Source organism: Pelodiscus sinensis, chromosome 24 (assembly GCF_049634645.1).
Source record: "Pelodiscus sinensis isolate JC-2024 chromosome 24, ASM4963464v1, whole genome shotgun sequence".
Taxonomy (NCBI): domain Eukaryota; kingdom Metazoa; phylum Chordata; order Testudines; family Trionychidae; genus Pelodiscus; species Pelodiscus sinensis.
Window position 1 is genome coordinate 14,812,017 of NC_134734.1, and position 21,044 is coordinate 14,833,060.

At 54.2% G+C, this 21,044-nt stretch overlaps 1 protein-coding gene across 7 annotated transcripts in view; it reads left to right on the plus strand.

Annotated features, from left to right (window-relative positions):
• Positions 1-21,044, plus strand: part of ARHGEF2 (Rho/Rac guanine nucleotide exchange factor 2) — a 152,575-nt gene that overhangs the window by 90,026 nt on the left and 41,505 nt on the right. The window contains exon 1 of one of the 7 annotated variants that reach the window (XM_075907445.1): positions 656-1,036. The exons of the other annotated variants lie outside the window; for them this stretch is intronic. Within the exon in view, the coding sequence (XP_075763560.1) occupies positions 974-1,036 (63 nt within the window). The 5' untranslated portion in view covers positions 656-973. Of the gene's footprint in view, positions 1-655; positions 1,037-21,044 lie in introns of those variants that run through there. 7 annotated transcript variants of the gene reach the window in all.

A 21,044-nucleotide genomic window follows, 5' to 3' on the forward strand; every position in this document is an offset into this window, starting at 1 on the left:
GCTGTCCCAGGCCATCAGATACCAGGGAGCCTGCATTCTGTTTGCAATGCCACACCTGTCTGGTTTAGACCGTTTCCCCCCAGACCTCGAAGTTAGGTGGTTCTGAGGGCTGCAGATTGGACCCAGCGCGCACCTTGGAAGCTGCTGTCTGAATCCAGATCTAAGTCTACACCCCCCCCCCCCCCAAGAGCTGGGCTGTGTGGCTGAGTTGCGGTGTGAGTGGCTGGGGGTGGTTTTCTGAGAGTTGTTTAAAACCCCCTTTTCAAGGGGTAAGCCCCAGCGACCTATGAGGCGGGCGGTGGTTTGGGCCCCAGCACCTCTGGGTTCCTGGCATCAGTTATTGCCTGAGCCCTGGCACCTCTGTCCTTACACATGAAGCCCTGAAGATGCCTAGGGAGGCCCGGGGCCCTGCTCCAACCTAAAAGGATCCCTCCACCTAGCAGGGCTGCCAAGCGTCGGGAAGCGTTCCTGGAGGCTTCACCGCATGAGGCACATTTAAAGATTGAGCTTTAATTCCTAGAGACTCCGGGGCGATCAGGGCGGGCTGGCAACCCTGCAGCCCCGGCCCCCCGGGCGGCCCCAGAGCCAGAGGGAGCTGCCTTGCCAAGCCCGGCTCGGTCCGCGGGGGCAGAGTTCAGGGCCGCGTCTCCTCCCCCGCTCCGCCTGGCAGTGTCGGGAGCTTGCTCCACCACATGGCCCCTGCAGGGGGATTCCCTCCTCCCCGCCAGCCCCCGCAGCCTCCCGTCTCCCTGCCCCGCTGGTCCCTCCCCGGGGCCGCTCGGAGGTGGGAGAGGAGGAGACTGAATTGAATAGTCGAGCTGCGCCGCGAGCTCCGCCACACTCGGGCTTCCTGCGCCGGAGCCGGCTGAGCGCAGCCCGTCTGAACGCGCCGGGTGTGTGTGTGCGCGCGGGGGGGACCGAATCCCGTGCGGATCCGGCTGGCCCGAGCCTGCTGTCCGGCGCTCCCCGGACTATGTCTCGGATCGAATCGCTGGCCCGGACCAGGAGTGACCGTACAAAGGACATCGCGTGGAAGGTCGGTGCCCTGCGGGGACGCAGCTCTGCAACATTTCGGGCCGGGGGGGGGGGGGGCTCTGGGAGGGAAGGGGGCAGGACGAGGGGGGTCTAGGAGGGAAGGGGCAGCTGTTCGGAGCTGGGGGGGGTTCAGGGGCCGGCTGGGGGGGGATTCTGGGAGGGAAGGGGGGCAGGACGAGGGGGGTCTAGGAGGAAAGGGGCATCTGTTTGGAGCTGGGGAGGTTCTGGGAGGGGGAGGGGGGCAGGTTGAGGGGGGTGTCTAGGAGGGAAGGGGCAGCTGTTTGGAGCTGGGGAGGTTCTGGGAGGGGGAGGGGGGCAGGTTGAGGGGGGTGTCTAGGAGGGAAGGGGCAGCTGTTTGGAGCTGGGGAGGTTCTGGGAGGGAGGGGGCAGGCTGAGAGGGGTGTCTAGGAGGGAAGGGGGGCAGGATGTGGGGGGCTCTGCGAGGGAGGGGGGCAGCTATTTCCCTTTCAAGTCTCCCTAAGTCCGATTTGAAAGTTGAATCGTTTACGGGAACCCCTCCACGCGAAACGCAGAAGGTGGGGTGAGGAGAAATGGCCCGTTTCCTCCCCCGCCCTCAAGGAGACACATTTCACACACGCTGCCCCTGCCTTCAGCTCTGGAGAGACTGGGGGGGGAAGAAACCCCCCCCCCTCTGGCCGGCTAGCAGCTCGCTGGGGTGTCTCAGCCATTGTAGCAGGAGGGGAGCGGGGGATCCTGCCGGGGGCAGGGAGAGGACTCACATGGCGTGTGGAGAGGGGCTCTGCTCCGCTCTGTCTGTCTAGGCTCTTTGTGGCTCCGCTGCTGTCTGGTTTCTGCCCTCCCCTCCCCTCCCCTCCCCTCGCGAGGGGGGATCTGTATATGAAAGGCCCCTCGAGCTGGTTTCCATTAAACAGGCATCTGCCAAACTACTTAGCCTGGGGACCTGGTGCCTGTAAGTAGTCTGGGGAACCCCAAAGACTGACAGGTTGTTGGGTTTTTTTAAAGGTACAAAGTGGGGGGGGGGGGGCAGACCCATCAGCCTAGATTGGCGGAGGAGACGGTTCCGAGGGATCTGTGAACTTCCAGTGCTGGTTCCGAATTGGGGGCGAGTGGGGGAGGCCGGTTTTAAAATACCGTATTCATGGCAAGGGGCCGTTTGGTGTATTTGACCAACCCCCCTCCACCCCTTACAATGTTCTACCAGCTCTTTTTGTCAGGAGAAATCCAGACATTGGACTCTTCCCCTCCTCCCCCATTGTACAGGGTAGAGCCTTAGGAAGCAGGAATTTTTATCTCCCTTTTTCCTCTCCCGCCTGTGTTTATACCCCAAGGGGACCACTAGAGCTGCTGCCACGTGGGGCTATTTATCAGCTCTGGCCAGGCACAATGAAGTGGCTTCCTGTAGCCATGTGATGCTCCCAGCATGGTGGTTAAAATAGCGCTTCGCTTAAACCGATGCTATTACTCAGCCCTCCAAGTTCCCCTTTGCCAGCAGGCCTAGGGAGCGGCACAGGGCAAAATCCAAACTATTTGGGAGTTCTCGCTCCTCCTGTAAAATAGGGGTTCGTTGGTTATCTGATCCACTTTATCCTTCCAAGGTGTCTCCCAAATTAGAGAGGGGTTCAGGTCTTGATCCAGCTTCCTCATGCTTTTGGTCCTGATCCTCCTTTACACCAGGGTTCCTTTATGCTGATCTGCTGGATAGAGGCCTCTGTGTGGCGTAATTTACCAGTTTCTTCCACTGGCCGTGTAAAGGGCTGTTGGTGTCAATGATCGGACCCCTAGCGTCCATTCTGGGACCCCATCTTGTTGGGTGCTGCATGTGCACCTAATGACTGCTGTTCCTGCCAAGTAGACAAGGGGCAAAGGAAAGGAAGGATGAGCCCTTCTTTTGCAGATGAGAAAACTGAGGCACAGAGCTGCAGCAACTTACTAAGTGACTTACTAAAACTAAGCAGTTTAGCAGTAGATACACCAGGGGGCTTTGGGTGGGTGGGGAAGGGCAGGGTTACCTGAGAACTGCGACTGAGAGGAGGTCTCCACAACTAATTTTCAGCTGCAGCAGTGCTAAGGAGGGAGGAATGGAGCTGCAGCTTGGTTAGAGTGTGTGTGTGGGGGGGGGGGGGGGGAGATGTTCCTTCTTTTGCCAGCTCATGAGGCAATCGCTTGGCCTGATGAAACAAGACCTTGGTATCTCGAAACCCAGAGCAGCCGTGTTTTTCTTGGCCATGGCTGGTGGGAGGCGCTGAGGCCCCAGCTGGTGCCATGAGAACAGGGAGGGGGAAACGCTGCACCCGGCAGACTGGCAGGATGCTCATGTCTCTCAGGGAGAGGGGGGCAGATTGGTGCCTGGGCTTGGCACGAGCAGCTGAAGGCTTTGCCAGCAGCATTGAACCCCGTGATGGGCAGGCCCCGGTTGGTGAGGGATGGGTGCTGTGCTGAAGCTGAAGGAGAATGGATTTGTGGTTATGCCATCAGCACCTGGGCTCCTGGATTCTGTTCCTGGCTCTGGGGGGAAGGGGGGGGGAGGGGAGGGGAGGGGACGATTCTTAGTTGAGAACGGGGGCTGGGTGTCAGGACTTATGGATTCTCTTCCTGGTTCCAGGGTGGTTAGACTGGAACAGGGAGAGTTCTGTTCCCAGCTCAGCCACTGCCTCACTATGATGTCTTGGGCATCCAGCCTCCTTTGTGCCTCAGTTTTTCCACCTGTAGCCTGTAAACTCAGAGTGTCACAGGGAGCCAGGCAGAACTCTAAACAGGTGTTGCTCTGTCCCCCTCTGGCTGACCTGCATGGGGGATAAGAACCTGCTCCTGCCACCCTCACCCGGCGTTGCTCCTAGAGGGCTCCCTTTTGGTGCCCGGGTTCGATCCCACTTTGTGGTCAGAGTTCCTAGATTTGCAGTGGAGGATTTTTGTTGTTTGTTCAGATGTTCAAATTTAGCAGCCCAGGGTGCATGTTGGGAAGAAGATGCCGAGGTGGAGCTTTCTCAGGGTCTGCTGGGGGCGGGCTGCTTGCTAGTGGCTGTTTAGTGCGGTGTGGGGGGAAGTGGTGGTTTGCATGTCAGAGGGTTTCATCAGCGCCTGCTTACCACACCCCAGCAGGGCTGGGCGGCTGCCGTGGTACCATTCAGATCTGAATACAGTCTCCTCTCCCAGGAGGCCTGCTGAGGGGCAGAGCTGCAGTGGCAAGGAAGGATCCCAGGCAGCTTGGAGAGCTGCCACCTTCCCCTCCTGGCTCCCGCTCCCGCTTGCAGGCTGCCGCCAGCTGTCTTGGGTCTTTATAAATAGCCGCCCCCACTCAAAGCCTGGGGGGGGGGGGGGGGAGAGGCTGGCATGCAAAGGGTGGCGGTGGCCTGGGGAGAGGAAGAGGACTTGGAGGAACTTTGCAAAGCCTTTGAGGTTCCCATCTGCTTAAACTGGCCAGAGCATGTTGTGGTGCCCCAAGAGTCTATAAAGGCTCATTGGAGAGGCACTGGACCCCTGAGCTAAGCTGCTAGACCCTTGCTAGTCCAGTCCTGGATTCTCCCATCAGACACAGCTCTACCCTTGCTCCTCAGTCCTGACCAGCCCTATCCCAGGCTCGGGATCGCCTCAGGCATCTCTGCCAACTCCCTTCCCAAGTGCAACCTCCTCTCTTCTGCTCACTGGAGTCCTAGGATTTTGGCTGAGCAGGGCCTGCCCATTAAGAACAGGCCGGAGGGGGGGGGTGAGGAAGGCCCGCACACCAGGCCCCTCCTGGGAGATCTAGGTCTGGCTTTCTAGTAGGTACTCTGGGTGCCGGGGCTGCTGAGGTTGCTTCCAGAAGCAGTGTTGCCTGGAAGTTGTGCACTTGTGCAGCCACTCAGGAGAGATTCAGATGCTTCCAGCTGATTAGCAGAGCACCCACAGTTAGGTGTTCTGTTTCTATGGGTGGTGCACACCCACACATGCCTTGTGACACACAAAATTTATCCCACACTCAGATACAATTAAGGTGCACACTGGCCCCGACTTATGAATGGTGAATGCAAAGGGTGGGCGATACTCGCTCAGCCTTGTCTACTCCATGCCAGATCTTTTGCATCTTCCAGCACCGTCCTGCATCTGGCATAAAAGGGTCATTGTGAGCCAGGGTCTTGCTGGAAAGGTGAAGTAACTGGGGCTGAATGGGGAACCTGTGATTCTGAAGCTAGCGCCTCTGCTTTGATCTCCTGCCTGAAAGGAGCCAGTTGTACTGCTGCTCAAACTCTGCCTTGGCTAGATCCCCCGCCCCTGCCCGGCGTCTCCCCCTGCCGTTTTGAGTTGGGGGGCGGCTTTTGTTGCACAGTTAAAGGGAGGAAGGAACTGGCCACTTGAAAGATTGCTTTGTTCCTGGCCTGCGGGGAATGCAATGGGAGAGCGACTGTGCTATTGTCACAGGCCTGTCTGGGGAAGGTGATAAAGAGCAATCTTGGGGTTAGGGGGGTTGATTTGTATCCAACTGAGACCAGAGCCCTGGTGTGCTCCACTCTGGAAGCAAAAACAGTCCAGCCCCATCCCCCACAATTGTGAGATTGGGTTTCCAGCTCATAAGGTTCTTTTAAAAAAAAAAAAAAAAAAAAAAACCTTGAGAATGCAAATCTCCCAACCCTGAAGGCAAATAAGACACTTCCCTCCCTTTTATTTTTTAGTCTTGAATCTTTTCCTTCCTTGAAGGGACAGCTGAGAGTCTTTCATCATTACCTGACTCCAGGAGCTGGGGCTTTAAGGAAAAAATCCCCCTCACTTGCAAGACTCCCAGTAAAGTCGCTGCTGCTGTTAATCAGCTTCAGCTGTAACTTACCAATAGCAGATTGGACCCTTTGCCGAAAAAAACACCTGTCTGCAGTAATCACTGGGGTGGGTGCTGTGGCTTGTGCTAGGCCAAATGTTTGTTTTTTGGGGGGTGGGGCTTCATCTCAAGAGCACCTTGTTTGAGACACACCCCAGATTTGGCCCACTAACCCCAGACCAGCTGTCTGCGAGGCACAGCAGTTTGCAGGGCAGTCCAAGGCAGCAAGTGGATTTCAGGACACTTAAAACAAAACCAAATGAACAAAAAAACCAACCCAACCCAAACTCTCTGCTAGTCCTTAAGCAACTCTCCATCTGAACTACAGCAGAGCTGCTGCTTCGCTGTCGGGTCCTCCCCATCCCTTCTGGCCTTAAAATCCGTGAACGAGCAGCCCTGAAATGGCAAGGAGCGTCGAGATCTGTCAGTGGCGGCTCGCATTCCGTCTGTTCTCATTATACTCCCTTTGGCTAAGCGGCCAGTCGAGTTGTACAGAGGCCACCTGTCTCTCCCTCTGCAACAAAGGGCCCCTTTCAAACTGGCCCTTGTTTCACGGATAAAGGCTGAAGGGTCTGCTCCCTCCGTGGGGAGCAGGAATCCCCTCCCCCACCCCTATGGGATTTGCTACTCTGTTTTGAAGGTGTCATTTGTTTCCAGTTTTGCGCCATCCACGTCATCACTTCCTCTTTAACAGCTTAGGAACTAAAAGTTTCTGAGGCCATGAATTTTCCCCAGCTGGGTTGCTGTTGTAGGGAGCTGTTGTAGGGAGCTGCCGGTAGGAGCCTGGAGGGAGAGGGGAGCTCGGCTCTGACTCGGATGCGTTAGAGTGAAACAGGGCTGAGATTTTTCGAAAGGGACCGATAGGTTGCACCTCTGTAAATACGTACTCTCTGATCCAGGAGATGTTCCAGGATCAGAGTCATGGAGCACTGTGGGCAGTGAGTGAGTGAGCGAGCCCAAGCTGGGCTGCCCAGGGAGGTTGGGAGCCAGGTGGAACCAGTAGCAGGGGACCAGACATGACCTTCCTTGGTCCGGCAAAATCCCTCATCAGAGACCAGTAAGGTCCCAAGAGTGCCAGGCCAGGGAGTTCCAACCTGTAGTGACTTTGGGGAAGAAAGGGGGTTCGTTTGAGACCCATCTGCCCTGCTCTGTACCCGGGTTGCACTGTTATAACACTGCTGGGATACCTCAGCACTGCCAGGATAACTGTGTTTGGTTTAACAAAATAACAGTTCACAGCCCTCAGCACTATTGCTAGTGGCCCAACTTATTTCAGGCCTGATTTCAGGTGGTTTACATGCAGCCTTTGGAAAATCAGGACTAGAGCAGGTCAAGGGAGAGGTCCAGGTTGGTGGGAGAGGTTCAGGTTGGTTATTAGGAAAAACTATTTCACTAGGAGGGTGGTGAAGCACTGGGATGGGTTCACTAGGGAAGTAGTGGAATCTCCATCCCTAGAGGTGTTTAAGTCTCGGCTTGACAAAGCCCTGGCCTGGTTGATTTAGTTGGAATTGGTCCTGCCTAGAGCAGGGGGCTGGAGTTGATGACCTTCTGAGGTCTCTTCCAGTTCTATGATTCTATGAAAGTTTCCATGAAACTTTTTTTTTTTTTTCATTTTTGTTCAAAGCAGAAATGTCAGTTACCTACCACCTGAAGCTATTGGAAGGATAACCAACCTCAGTGGCACTGATAAACCAAATGCTGTTAGTGGACCACCGATCCCCTGCTTGACATTGGTGGAGTTGCATGTGAGCCACCAATGCACCACCTTGAGCATTAGGGCTGCTTATTACAGGTTGAACCTCTCTGCTCTGGCAACATCCATGGTCCGGCATGATTTTTAGTTAGCCATGTCCTCTTCTCATGAGTGTTGACAGCCACTAGTCCTGGCTCTCAGTGTTCTGTGCTGTAATTTAGCTCCAGTTTGCCCCTAAATGATATCTTAGAGCCCAGCAAGCAGTGGGAGGCTACGTCTACACTGCAGGCTTCTTGCGCAAGAAGCTTTTTGCAGAAGAGATCTTCTGCAAAAGCGCATGGGAAAAGCAATATACTTTTGCTCAAGAGAGCATCCAGACTGCATGGATGCTCTCTCGCAAGAAAACTCTGATTGCCATTCACAGAATGGCCACCTGGGCACCTGTGCTTCTTTTGATAGGCTGTTTTTGCACAAAAAACCCTCTGTTTTCCGTCCACACGCACCTTTTTGCGCAAGAGTTCTTGCGCAAAAAGGAGTTAGTCCTCGTAGAAAGAGGAATGCCTATACCGCAAAAACCCCTCTGTTCTGTCGAGTCACTGTACATTTTCTTGTGCAAAAATGTGCTTGAGGTGTGGACACTCCCCAAGTTTTTGCGCAAAAACTCTGCAGTGTAGACCTAGCCAGGGTGTTGATAATGCTGCTACACAATATTGACCTCCTGTCGTCCAGCAAATTTTTTGGTTTGAAACTTTTTGGTCCTGAGGGTGCCTGTATAAGGAAGCCAGCTGAATGATTTGCAGCAGCACCTGGAGGCCCCAGCAGAGAGCTGGGCCCGTTGTGTTAGATGCTGTACGTGTGCATCGTGAGAGACAGCTCTGCCCCAAAGAACTGACAGTTTTTAGGGTGGGAGGAAATGCCAGTGACAGAGCTAGGAGTGGAACCCAAGAGTCTTGAGTGTCTCCCCTCGCTTGGCTGAATAGCTAGGGCCTCATTTAGCCAATAGGTAGAAGCAGGAAGGAGGCAAGACCTGTGTGTAGGCTTCCCTGCAAGCTGAGCGCTTGGTGGCTGCTCAGGAGAGATCCCAGTGCTGCCCAGCTGGTTAGCAGAGCTCCGGCAGCAGCTGTTTCTCTTGGTAGTGCACGTGTCTTGGTGCACATCACAAAACTTATTCCACATATGGATGGAAAAATGAGAGGAAACACTGCATGCCTGCCTCTTCTCTTGCTCTGTGCTTCGTTCAGATGACTGCACCCTGGAACAACCTCCTCAGGGCAGGATGACACAAGCGTGAGCTGTGGAAATGTACCGTCGTTCTCAGACATCCTGGCAAATAATGGGTGAGAGGAAACCCGACCGGTCTGCCACCACCAGGGTGTTGCCAGACAGGGCAAGTGGGTGTCGCATCTCGCTTCTTCCTCCTACCTGTCTTGAACGTCTTTCTCCCATTGTCTCATGCCTCCCCCTTCCCACCCCCGCATGCCATGCTGAACTGGATTAGTCAGTATATTCAAGCTACGTTAACAGCAACCTGTTGATGTCTGAGTTCAGGCCTTAACTGGGGACCAGAGCTGGGAACCCACCATGCTGACTCCTAGTCCCCTGCTCTAGCCACTGAGCTGCACTTCCCTGAGATTGGGAAATACGACCCAGTCGTCCTGGCTCCCATTCTCCTGCTTTAGCCACTGCATGGAAGGTGAGCCTGGATGTCACCATTGATCCCCCATTGCAGCCACCTCTCTCCCTCCCCAGTGTGCGTCTCCTCTCCTCCAGTTGTTGTATTACACTTTGAATCCGGTCAGTGGGAACCCGTGGAATTCGTTTCTCCACATTGGGCTCTCGGCACTACCGTAATTGGGCGATGCTGGTTCTGTCTGATTGGGTGTCTCCTCCAGTCCAATTGGCAGCTCTCCAAGTGCTTCACCAAGCCAATTCCAGCACTAGCCACTCTGCTTTCAGTTTGAGGAGAGGGAAACTGAGGCACGACGGTGTGGAATGTTCCGACGTGGCTGCTCGCTCGGGGTCACCTGGGTTTGCAGGTCCGGCGGGGCTGAACACATGCAGCGCCCATCGAGGTCCATTGCAGTGTGTGGTACTAAGCGTCTTGGCAGAGAAAAGGGGCAGGGGGTGACTGTCATCTCCTCAGGGGGCTGCTTCTCGTTAGAAATGGCTGGTGGGTCCCACGTGGGTCCGGGACAGTTGAGTGGTGACAGCACAGGCTGAGCCATTGTTCAGAGAGGCAAGAGGCTGCCAGGATGCTCAGCTGTCTTCCTCTTCCCTCACCACCTCTCTTAGGCTCTGAGACACATGCACTAAGCATTGCAGTGCAAGGGTGGGTGTGTTATTCCCCCACTGTACAAATGGGTGAACTGAGGCATGGAGGTGCATGCTTGCACGGGAGTTGTGTGTGGAGGCCTGATCTCTATCTTGCCTTCCCTCCCCAGCCCTCTTACAAAATCTTATTCTCCTCCCAAACCTGGGGATAGAGCTCAGGAGTTGATAGAGTTGAGAGACAGCGTTGCCTAGTAGTTGGAGCAGCTCTAGGTGTGGAGCGTATGGGCTAGAGTAGGGGCCAAGAAATCAGGATTCTTGGGTTTTCATCCCAACACTAGGAGCGTGGTATAGTAGCTAGCTACAGGAGAGTCCTGGCAGTCAGTGTCCTGGGACTATATTCCCAGCTCTCCTATCCTTGTAGACTCTTTACCTGGAATAATTCTGTAAAACTGAACCCAGGAGTCCCGACTGCTTTAGCCGCCTGACTCCAAAGCTAGCCAAAGCTCCCCACGTACACGTTTCATCACAAATCTGAACCCTCAGCCCCCCTGGGCTGAATCCTTTGAATCTTCTCAGAAAGCTGGGTATAAACGTCACGGTTTTAACCCCAAACCAAAGCAAAAACCCCACTGATGGGGGTGGGGTGGGAGTGTTTCCTCATTTACTGGAGGTATCAGTGCTGTGATCAGTGAGAGAGTGAGTGAAAAACAGTGAGATGCAAATTAGTTCTGTGTTCCCACTAGCACTGGTCGAACCTAGCAGCATGGAGGAGCGGTAAAGTAGGGATGTAAAATCCCGTTTAACTGGTTAACAGGTAAACATTGTTTAACCGATTCAAGGGGGACTGGGGCACTCATACTGGTGGGAGTGCCCCCCCCACTCTAGGCAGGGGCTACACTCACTGAACCGGAACATCCCCTACCTCCCCCTCCCCTCTAGTGAATGCAAGGAGGGTGAGGGGGAACTTTGCTGCAGGTGCCAGACCTTCCCACTCGTCCCCCTGGACACCTGGAGACTCTGGCCCTACTGACTGCTGGCCAGCCCCTTGCCCCTCCTGCCCACAGCTTGGGGGGCATGTGCCCTCCACACATCACCCCTGCTGGCCAGGGGTTTGGCTTCACACCCATGTGCTCCTGCATAACCCAATACAGACCCCTGGGCACCGTGATGCTTGGGTTCTCTTCCCAGCCGGGCTCCAGACGTAAGCAAGCTGCCTCCCCCGCCTGACTCCTTTCCCGGTCTGTGAAACTGAGATGACGCTGCACTGGGGGGCGGGGGGAGATGGGCCCACGTGTATGAAGCTGTGAGAGGGTGAGCTGTCTGGATAGGGATTGTCAGCTGAACACGTCATGCTGAGGCTCCCCGCCTGGCTGGGCTGCGGTTGCTACTGTCATGTACAGACTTAATCAGCTCCCTTGAGAGGAGTCAACTCTTTATTTGCCTGCGGGGGATTTCACCCCCGCCTGGTGCTTATACCTCCCTTAACGTTCGAGCCACCCCCACTTTGCCGGGCGGATGTTCCAGCCAGCTTGGGTCATCAAGAGAGGGAGTAGGCAGCATTCCGGACTGAGAGACAAGCTCTCTCCGCTGCTGCGGGGCAGCTGCCTCTGGGGAGGAGCAGCGGGTTAAGATCCATACAGCAGTGCCCTACCAGGACTGCGTTCCCTGCTGCTGAAATGCAGTCCCTTCTGGGTGGCAGATGGCAGCAATGCAACAGGATGTGAAGAATTTCCCACTGAACCCTGTTTTTTGTGGGATCTTAAATAAGGATGTCAACTTGTAGACTACTTGATTAACCGATAAGCCTGGGCTTATCAGTTAATCTTGACTGCATGCATTTCCCCCCTCCCCTTGCTGCCTCTGTATCGGAGGCAGCAAGGGGGGGCAACGGGGGCTGGTGCCCATGGCTTACGAGCTGTCTCCCCACCAGCACCGGATCCTTCTGCCCTCCCATCCCCGCACTGCTGCCTTTGATAGAGAGGCAGCAACGCAGAAGAGGAGAGGGGGAGGCTGGAGCCAATATGCACTTTGAAGCCAGCTCCCCATGTGTGCCGGTTCCACTGACCTGCCCACCCCCTCTCCCCCCTTGCTGCCTCCTACAGAGGTGGGGGAGGCAGGCAGGAGCCAGTCCTGGGGGGAGCCTGCTTAAAAGCCAGTTCCCCCCTGTACTGGCTCCGTGGTGCCACCTGCCCTCCTCCCCCTCACGCTGCTGCCTCTCTGTCAGCAGCCTGTGCCCATGGAGAGCTCAGGTGCCCCGCTGACGGGCTGCTGCCACTCTACAGTGCTGCCTCTGTATCAGAGGCAGCAGCGCAGTGGCAGCAGGTGGGAGTCAGTTTGCCCGGGAAGCCGGTTTTTAAACGCTTCCCTCACAGACCGGCTCCCACCTGCCACCCCGCGCTGCTGCCTCTGATAGAGAAACAGCTGTGTGGGGTGGCAGGGGGCTCCCCTGGAGTGGGACTGGGAGCGCACTGGCTGCCGGCCCCACCCCCAGGGACTATCGAATAGTCGTGTAACCGCTGGAAATTCAGGTGGTTCCACAGCTATTCAGTTACATGGTAGCTAACATCCCTGATCTTAAATGACCATTTATGGGCAGACTCTTGAAGTTTGTGCCTCATGGACTGCTAGAGCAGTGTTTTTCAAATGACGGGTCATGCCCCTGTACTGAGTGGTGGCATTTCGGGCACTGGATCTCATTGCTGCAGGGGGGTCAGGTGAGCAGTGGGGGTGCTAAGGCAGCTCCCTGCCTGTCCTGGCACAGCAGACTGCCCTGCGCCCCAGAAGCAGCCGGCAGCAGGCCCAGCTCCTAGGTGTGTGGGGGAGAGCACACAGGGCTCCGCGCGCTGCCCCTGCCCTGAGCACTGCCTCCGCACTCCCATGGGCTGGGAACCTGCTGCTGGGGGCAGCATGCTCTGCGGTGCCAGGAGAGGCAGGCAGCTGCCTTAGCTCCATTGCACTGCTGACCGGGAGATGCTCAAGGTAAACCCCCTCCTGCCCCAGCCCTGACCCCACCAAAGCTGGAACTCCCTCCTACACCTCAACGCTCCCATCCTTAGCCCGTCCCCGGAGCCCGCACTCTAGTCAAATTATGTTGGGTCGCGGCATCATCACTTTTCTTCAACTGGGTCCTGAGGGGGAAAAGGTTTGGAAACTGCTGAACTGAAAAGTTTGAAGCTTTGAGGAAGCCGCCTGGTGAATGACGCACCGGGCTGGTTTTGTTCCCTGCCCTGCTGCTGGACTACTGCGTGAGTTTAGGCAAGTCACATGTCCACTGTTTGACTCCGTTTCTCCTCTGTAAACTGGCAATAATGACAATGACCTTCATACATCTGCTGGTGAGAAGTGTACGGGCTAGTAGGGATTATTATTTTACAGAACTGGGTCTCTCAAATAAGCAAGAGGAGGTTCCTGTCTTCTCTTTGGAACGAACCCCACTGGCTCTGGGAAAGCGCTCCGGGCCACATGCAGTCCCTGCTTAGCTCAGAGCTAGGGAGTGCATCCCAAATGACTGGAGCATGGAGGACGGATTCTGCCATCAGACCAGTGGCATCATGAATGGACCTGCTTTGGGCCAACTGTTTCAATGACAGACACTTCCAAACCTGGCTGAGACTTGGCAAACTCATTCCCATTGGGAAGGCAAAAGGGGTTTTCTCCCTGACTCTTGGATAAATACTCTTGGGAGGGAAAAGATTTTTTTTTTTCTTATACAACTTTTTTTGTATTAAACTTTTCCTGTGTGCATGGTGGAGGTGGGGGGACTGCCTTTTAAATAAGAAAGGGAACCTTCTGTCATCTTTTTTTTAAAAATTGGGTTTTAAATTGCATCCCCACAAGAGAAAAGTTTCCAAGACATTGATGGTTTTGCGAAACATTATGGGTATGTCTACACTACCCCGCTAGTTCGAACTAGGAGGGTAATGTAGGCATACCGCACTTGCAAATGAAGCCCGGGATTTGAATTTCCCGGGCTTCATTTGCATAAGCGGGGAGCCGCCATTTTTAAAACCCCGCTGGTTCGAACCCCGTGCAGCGCGGCTACACGGGACACGAACTAGGTAGTTCGGACTAGGCTTCCTAGTTCGAACTGCAGTTACTCCTGCAGTTACTCCTGGAGGGGAGGGGGACACGAGGTGGTGTTTGTGAAGTGCTTGCAGATCCTTTGCTGGAAGGAGCTAGAGAGCCAAATGGTATCATCTTCACAAGATAACCTCCCCTGCCTCCTGGCTGAGGATTTCTGGGCTTGCTACAGAGACCTTTAGGTTGTCTGAGGATGGCATCTTCCAGGGAAGCAGGATTTTATCTTTGACAATCCTGATCCTGCTGAAGCTGAGCAGAGATTCGGGTCTCTTGCACGCTGTGGCATTTCTCTTACTGGCAGCTCTTCATGAGGAATTGAGTGGGCTGGCGGGGAAGAGTTGGGGTTTTGTATGGGGTGCGTATCTGGCTTCTCCATACAGATTCCGAGCCCTGGGTGACAGCTGCCTGTCTAGCCATCCCAGCCGCCTGGAATTTCTATGGCGGCTGTGGGGGCAGTGAGCCAGATTCTGATCTCTGTTATGCTGCTGTGAATTTGCTATAAATGCATTGAGCCTGTTGCTTAGTCACACCCAGGCCGCTCCAGTGGCATAAAGGGGCCTTACAGTTGAGGGAAACGGCCCTTTGAGAATCCATCCACCCTGGGGCTGTCGTCAGGGCCTACCCCCAGTGGATGATGGGGGGGGTGCCAAAGTGCACTGTGCTACCCGTAGTCTCTGCTTCCCAGGGCGCATGAGGCATTGGAGTGTAAACCAGGGCAGCCCTGGGGTTGCTGTAATTTGTGCTGGGGGCAGGGTTTTGCTTGACTCTGGAAGCCGTTGGCTTCATGCTCCTGCTGCCCCAAGCACAGTGATAGCGCGACTGAGACCAGCCATCTCTGGGGAGCAAGCCAGCAGAGACCGGGGCTCTGTGAGGGAGTCACCCCCATTCTGTGTGCGCTAGCGGGAGGTGGGGGGCATTTCACGCGTGGGGGCTGCAACACAAGAGTGGGTCCCTTTCCCTTTAAGCCCCGCCTGCATATGTACAGTGGGGGGCCCTTTAAAAAAGAAAAAACAACAACAATAGTGCGAGGAACAAATAAATCCCAGGACAATGGTCTGATGTGCCTGGAGCCCTTGCCGCCTGCCCTGTTCCTCGCCCCGCAGTTCTCCAGCTGCCAGGGAGCCCCCATCGCCAGTAACCAGGGAGGATGCGTTGTAGTTCGGGGCTCTCTGGACCAGGATGTGCTGCTGTTTCTGCTCCCCATTTGAATTTGGGGACTGCTGCGAGGCAGAGAAACTCCTCTGTGGCGAGTGGGTGAGTTCCCTTCCCTCCCAAGCAAAAGGTGAAGGAGCTTTGATCTTCAGGCCAGGAGCCCCGCTTATTTCTTATGGGCACTTGCTCCTTTCCTGTCCCCCAGGGGGATCTCGCTATCCAGATGCCCCCAACCCCATGAGGATGCCGGGCCCGCTTGAGGGAGGCTGGTGCAGCGGACAGCAGCCTGGCACCCAATCAGCTGCTGTGTGGGTGTATCCTGGCGGAAGAGGAAAGGGCCCCCCTGTTAGTCTTGGAGCTTAAGGCCAGAATGGATCAGATCCTCTGAGCCTGCAAGTCCCTGCCAGCAGCCGCATACCAAGCCCGAGATACTGGCCTGGCTGTGCAGCCCTGGCCCTTTGGTGCTAGGTGTGCTATTGCAATGCTGGACACCTCCTGGCGGATGTCCCATGCTGCAGCCCCCGGCCATGGTAACAATGCTCCACCTGGCTATTGCTGCTTGCGCACAAAGTGAATGCGGGGTCGGGGGGAGGGGGTTACTTAGCACCCTGTTCTCTGCCTGCTGCCCCTCTCAGATCCCGGCTGGGAGTGTTGCTTGAAAACAGCTGAACCTCCTCCAGTTCCCAGTTAGCTGAGCTGTCCCTGCCTGGTACCATCCATGCCCCACTTCATAGTCTCTTCCCCTGCCTCTCAGTTAAATCCCTGCTGGGAGGCGGCCATGTTCTCTCTCTCAAACCTCTTCCCCTCCTCCCCCCCCCCTTGCATTTTGGTGGTGTCTGACTTTAACCAGATGTTGCATCGCTATGCAGGATTGTGTGGGGCGGAGCAGAAGACCTTCCTTCCTTCCTTGCAGGTCTGGTTTAACCTCCCAGCCACTCTAGTAGCATTCCTACCATCTTAGTACGGCTGTTTGCCTTGGCCACAGGGCCAAGAGCCTTGACCGGCTTGTTTGTACCCACTGGAAATTTCTGCAGGAGCGCCAGGTATGTTGGAGGGGAGGGTGTATATGCAAGAGACTGGGCCAAGCAGTTGAGTATGGATAGATGGTGGGTTAGGAGCCAGTCGGATTGAGTCAGTCCCTCTGCAGGGACAAGAGCTGGTCCATTTTCCCCTCTCCGCTCCTGCTCCCATCACTTGGGTTGTCAGCTCTATTGGACCAGAGCAAGGTCAGGGGAATAGATGTGATTCGTCTGGGGCATCTTAGCTGCTTTTCACACCACCTCGGAGTCCGACAGTCAGTAGCTGTGTCTGAATGGTGGCCGGAGGGAGGGCGCGCCGAGAGAAAAAGAACAGACGGTTTGTGACCCCTGTTCGCCTTGATCCTCTAAGCCAGCGATGGGCAACTGAGGCTAGCGAGTGGGTCGCAGGAGCGGCCTCCTTCCTCTCAGTGAGCCACCGGATTGTCGTAACCAAGGTAGTTTGGCGAACTGTACGCACATAGAATGTGCGGCGTGTGCCAATGGAACCGTAGCAGCACTGTGATTGGCTGCAGAGGGAGCGCCCGGCGTGCTCAGTCAGTGTTGCGTGCCATCCGCCTGCACGTGCCCTCGCCTTACGTGCTTCGCACTTTTAATAATACCAGCAGGGAAAAAAAGCTACGCACATGGAAACCAGCGGAATCAGGCAACCCTGTGGGTGGGCAGCGGTAAACAAAATGTCTCCTGGGCCACACCTAGAATCCTGTTGGGCTGCAGGTTGCCCACCATTAATCTAAGACCCCCACTTCATTTCCCATCCCCCGCTCCCTCCGAGGGGTTCACGTGGCCAGGAGGAAAACGCCATCTGTTTATCGGAGGAGAGCTGAGGGTCAGGAAAATGTCCAATTCCCAGCAACGGTGGCTGGGCTACTGGCTGGGCTTGTCAAACCAACAGCCCACGGCTTGCCTTGTCCAATCCAAGTATCTTGAGAAACATAAAGCAGAACTGAATCTAGCAACCAGGGAGGGGACCGTGTGGTTTGGATTACAGAATGGAGCTGTATATACATCGGTGGGTGGGTTCTTGGAAAAAATAATCCCAACTATACGTACCATATGATCGGAACTAATTTAACAACAACTACTCGAGAGAGATCTTGGAGTCGTTGTGGATAGTTCTCTGAAAACATCCACTCAGTGTGCAGCGGCAGTCAAGCAAATAGAATGTTAGGAATCATTAAAAAGGAGATAGAGAATATCTTATTGCCTCTCTATAAAACCCTGGTACACCCACATCTTGAATAGTACATACAGATGTGGTCACCTCGTCTCAATAAAGATATATTGGCATTGGAAAAGGTTCAGAAAAGGGCAACAAAAATTATTAGGGGTTTGGAATGGGTCCCGTATGAAGAGAGATGAAAAAGACTTGTACTTTTCATCTTGGAAAAGAGGAGACTAAGGGGGGATATGATTGATGTGGAAAAAGTGAGTAAGGAAAAGTTGTTTACTTATTCCCACAATGTAAGAACTAGGGGTCACCAAATGAAAATAATAGGCAGCAGGTTTAAAACAAACAAAAGGAAGCTTTTCTTCACTCAGCTCACAGTCAACCTGTGGAACTCCTTGCCAGAGGATGTGGTGAAGACTAGGACTTGAACAGGGTTCAAAAAAGAGCTAGATAGCCATTGATGGACCTAACCTCCATGATTCTATTAGCTAGGATGGATAGGAATGGTGTCCCTAGCCTCTGTGTGTCTGGAAACTGGTGACGGGGAGGGATCACGTGAGGATTCCCTGTTGTGTTCCCTCTGGGGCATCTGGTATTGGCCACTGTTGGCAGACAGGATACTGGGCTAGAAAGACCTTTGGTAGGATCCAGTATGGCTATTCTTATTTTCTTATGTGTTTCAGTGTCACAGTGAAAATGGGGTTTATGGGCTGCCAGGCTTGGATGCCTCTTCTTCCTCCTTCTCTCCGCCCCCAGTTCTGGCTTAATAATCACCTTTAAATGTGGAATCCTCTTGTGATTAAGACCGTTGGGTCAGACATCGCTGCTCTGCATACAAGAGCACGTACACTTCCTTAGGTCTGGGACACGTTGTACCCAGTGGTCTGTTGCGATGCCTTGGAAAGGGCAGCACACTCTTGCTATGATCTTTATTTTGCATGGGAGTCGGAGAAGGAATTCTTCCTGATCTCTGCAGCTGAAGGGCAGTGCCCTGAAGTGAGAGAGCTTAGTGCCCCATACTGTCAGCTGCAGAGATGATTAGAAAATGATCAGCTAGTTCTCTTGCTCCCCTCTCCCCCGCCTCACCCCGAACTCCTGAATTTTCAGGAAGCCTGAGCAACAGAGATGAATGGATAGCCAAATCACCCACCAGCCTTCTGTTCCTGCCAGTGGGCTGTGTGGGATTGAAAGCAAGCAGGCGCCCGCTCTCTGATCTTGTCAATTTCACTCGAGAGTTGTCAGTGGTAAGCTATATTGGCAGAACAGAACTAAAAACAAGCAACTCTATTTTTTCCCCATCCATGTGCAGAATAAATTTTGTAATGTGCACACAGGCATGTGTGGACGTGCAGCACCAGGAGAAACACACGCTGCCAGCTGTGGGCACTCTGCTAATCAGCTGGGCAGCATGTGAATCTCTCCTGGGTGGCTGCCAAAGCAAACAGCTTACAGGGAGCACTGACTTGGAGATGGTGCCACTTGCATTAGCTGCCCGGGCAACCTGGCTGAGTTGGCTGCCTATTTGCTGAGGGGTGTGAGCCAGATCATTAGCGGGTATAAATCAGTGTCACTCAGTTTACATGGCCTGAGGATCTGCTCTGCTATTTTTAAGACCTACATCCCTCCTCCATGGTGCGGTGTGATGGAGGTTGGAGACACGATGCAGGGCTGGAAGGAATTACAAGGCGACAGAGACCCTTTCCAAGCACTATCCTACAGAAAGTTGAGATTTTTGAAGGGCCGTCCCCATTTTGATGCCATCCCTGCTCTGTATTAAGCCAGTTGCCTTTGGTGCAAAATGCACTTGGCAGCAGTGTTCCCTGGAAGCTGAGCAGTTGGGTGGCCCCCCAGGAAAGATTCGGATGCCGCCCAGCTGATTAGCCATGCACTGTAGAACCAGGAGAGACAATGGGGAAGGCTGGTCGCTGCAGGGGTGATACAAACTCCCGTCCTTGGCAGCACTACGCTGAAGCGGAGTGTGGATTTCTGGGCAGCGCTAGGCCAGGGCTCAGATCAGATGGTCCCTCCAGGTGTTCACACAGGTTGACAAACTGGGTCACCCCTCCGCAATCCTGAGGGATCAGTCCCGGAAGTTCTTGCCGGAGTTGGGACTTTGATCCAGGCTATGGGGCTGTCCAGAGCTCCTGCTTGGGACCCTTTGGAGGCACAGGCTGACACTTGAAGAGCTTAGAAAAAGGAAAGGTTAGGGATTTGGATAAAGTCCCATTTTAACTAGTCCCATTTAATCAGTTAATCCATTAAACGTTATATTTAACCAGTTAACCAATTAAGTGGGATCCCCCATGCGGAGCCTGCAACCCCACAGAGCCTTAGCCCAAGGCTGCTTGAGATTCTGTTCTGCGTAGAGTCTTGATTTGTCACCCAGCTTTCTGATCAGTGTTTCTAAGGGTATGTCTACACTACAGGGCTCTGTCGACGGAGCCATGTAGTGTAGACATACCCTAAGTGCTTTGAGATCCTTGAGCGAAAGGTATTCTATACAAGCAAAATCTCCCTTCTCTTCTATGGAGGACTGTAGGGGTGTGGGGCAACTTATGGATACATGAAAGAAGTTCCCCGCCTAGTTCGGTATCTAAATTAGAGAGAGATTAGTGACGACAGAGACCAGCATTGGCTGGATCGGTAAGACAAAGGAGGCAGTATAGTTTAGGTTAGTGCACTAAGTTCCAAGTGAAAAGACCTGGTTTCTGTTCCTGTCTCTGCCACTGACCTGAGGGGCAGCCTTGGGCAAGTCACTTCCCCTGTCTGCACCTCAGTTTCCCTTTTCTGCCTTGCCTCTTTAAACTCAACCTCTTGGATTGTCTCTTGCCACGAGCCCGTATAGCACCTAGCACCATAGGGGCCAGATCTCACTGGAGGCTTGGTGTTTCTGCGATACAAATAATGTGTAGCTCCTGGGGAGGGGGAGGGCGAACCGTCTGGTTTCTGTCACCAAGATACGTGATGCAGAGCTGACTTGGTCAGAAATAGCCGGGACGCAGATTACTCAGAACTTTGCAACAGGAAGTGACCGGTTCACTTCCCCTTTCTGAAAGGATGCCATGACAACCAGCTGCCCATACCTTGTCTAGTGACAAAGCTAGGTTCCCTACCCCATAATGGCTTCCAATCTTCATAGAGTTTGTGTTCTTCAAACCTCAAGGCCACACGGGTGAATGCCGGGGTGGGGGGCAGGGCAGTGTGTGCGGGAAGGGCAGAGACTCCTGGATCAATTAAAATAAACCCAAACGTTACCAGATAAGAGCAAAATCACTAAATTCATTCCACACACTCCAGTGTGTAGGAGTGAAAAACTGTAAGTCTGTGCTTGAACATTCAGCTGCAGAAGAACTGGGTCTGTTCCTAGCTCTGGGGAGGGAGTGTGGCCTAGTGGCTAAAGCAGAGAATTAGGACTCAAGACTCTAGGATTTTGTGCCCAGCTTGGCCACTGGTTATCTCGGGGACTGAGAGTCCTCAGCATGGTAGAGAAGAACCAGGTCTGTGTTACAATTCGCATAAAGGAGGATTGTTTGGGGGTTGTTTTTGTTTTTAGTGGAGCTAAGGGACCCAGACAGGCCCTGTGGTTCTCTTTGGCTCTCCTGCGGCCAATCAGTGCTGCCCAGTGTTGTCACACACAGTTTTTGTGATCCGACCTACTGCAGTAATGGAAGGGTTTGACAGCCAGCTCGGAGGCATAAGCATCGGGTTTGAAATGCTGCTTCATGGAGTCAGCTCAGCCCTCCATTGGGCAGATAAAGTGCGACCCATTCAATAGCAAGGGCTAGCCCGCCTCACAATGTCCATTCACCCTGAGTCACGATTGGCTTCTCTCCTCCA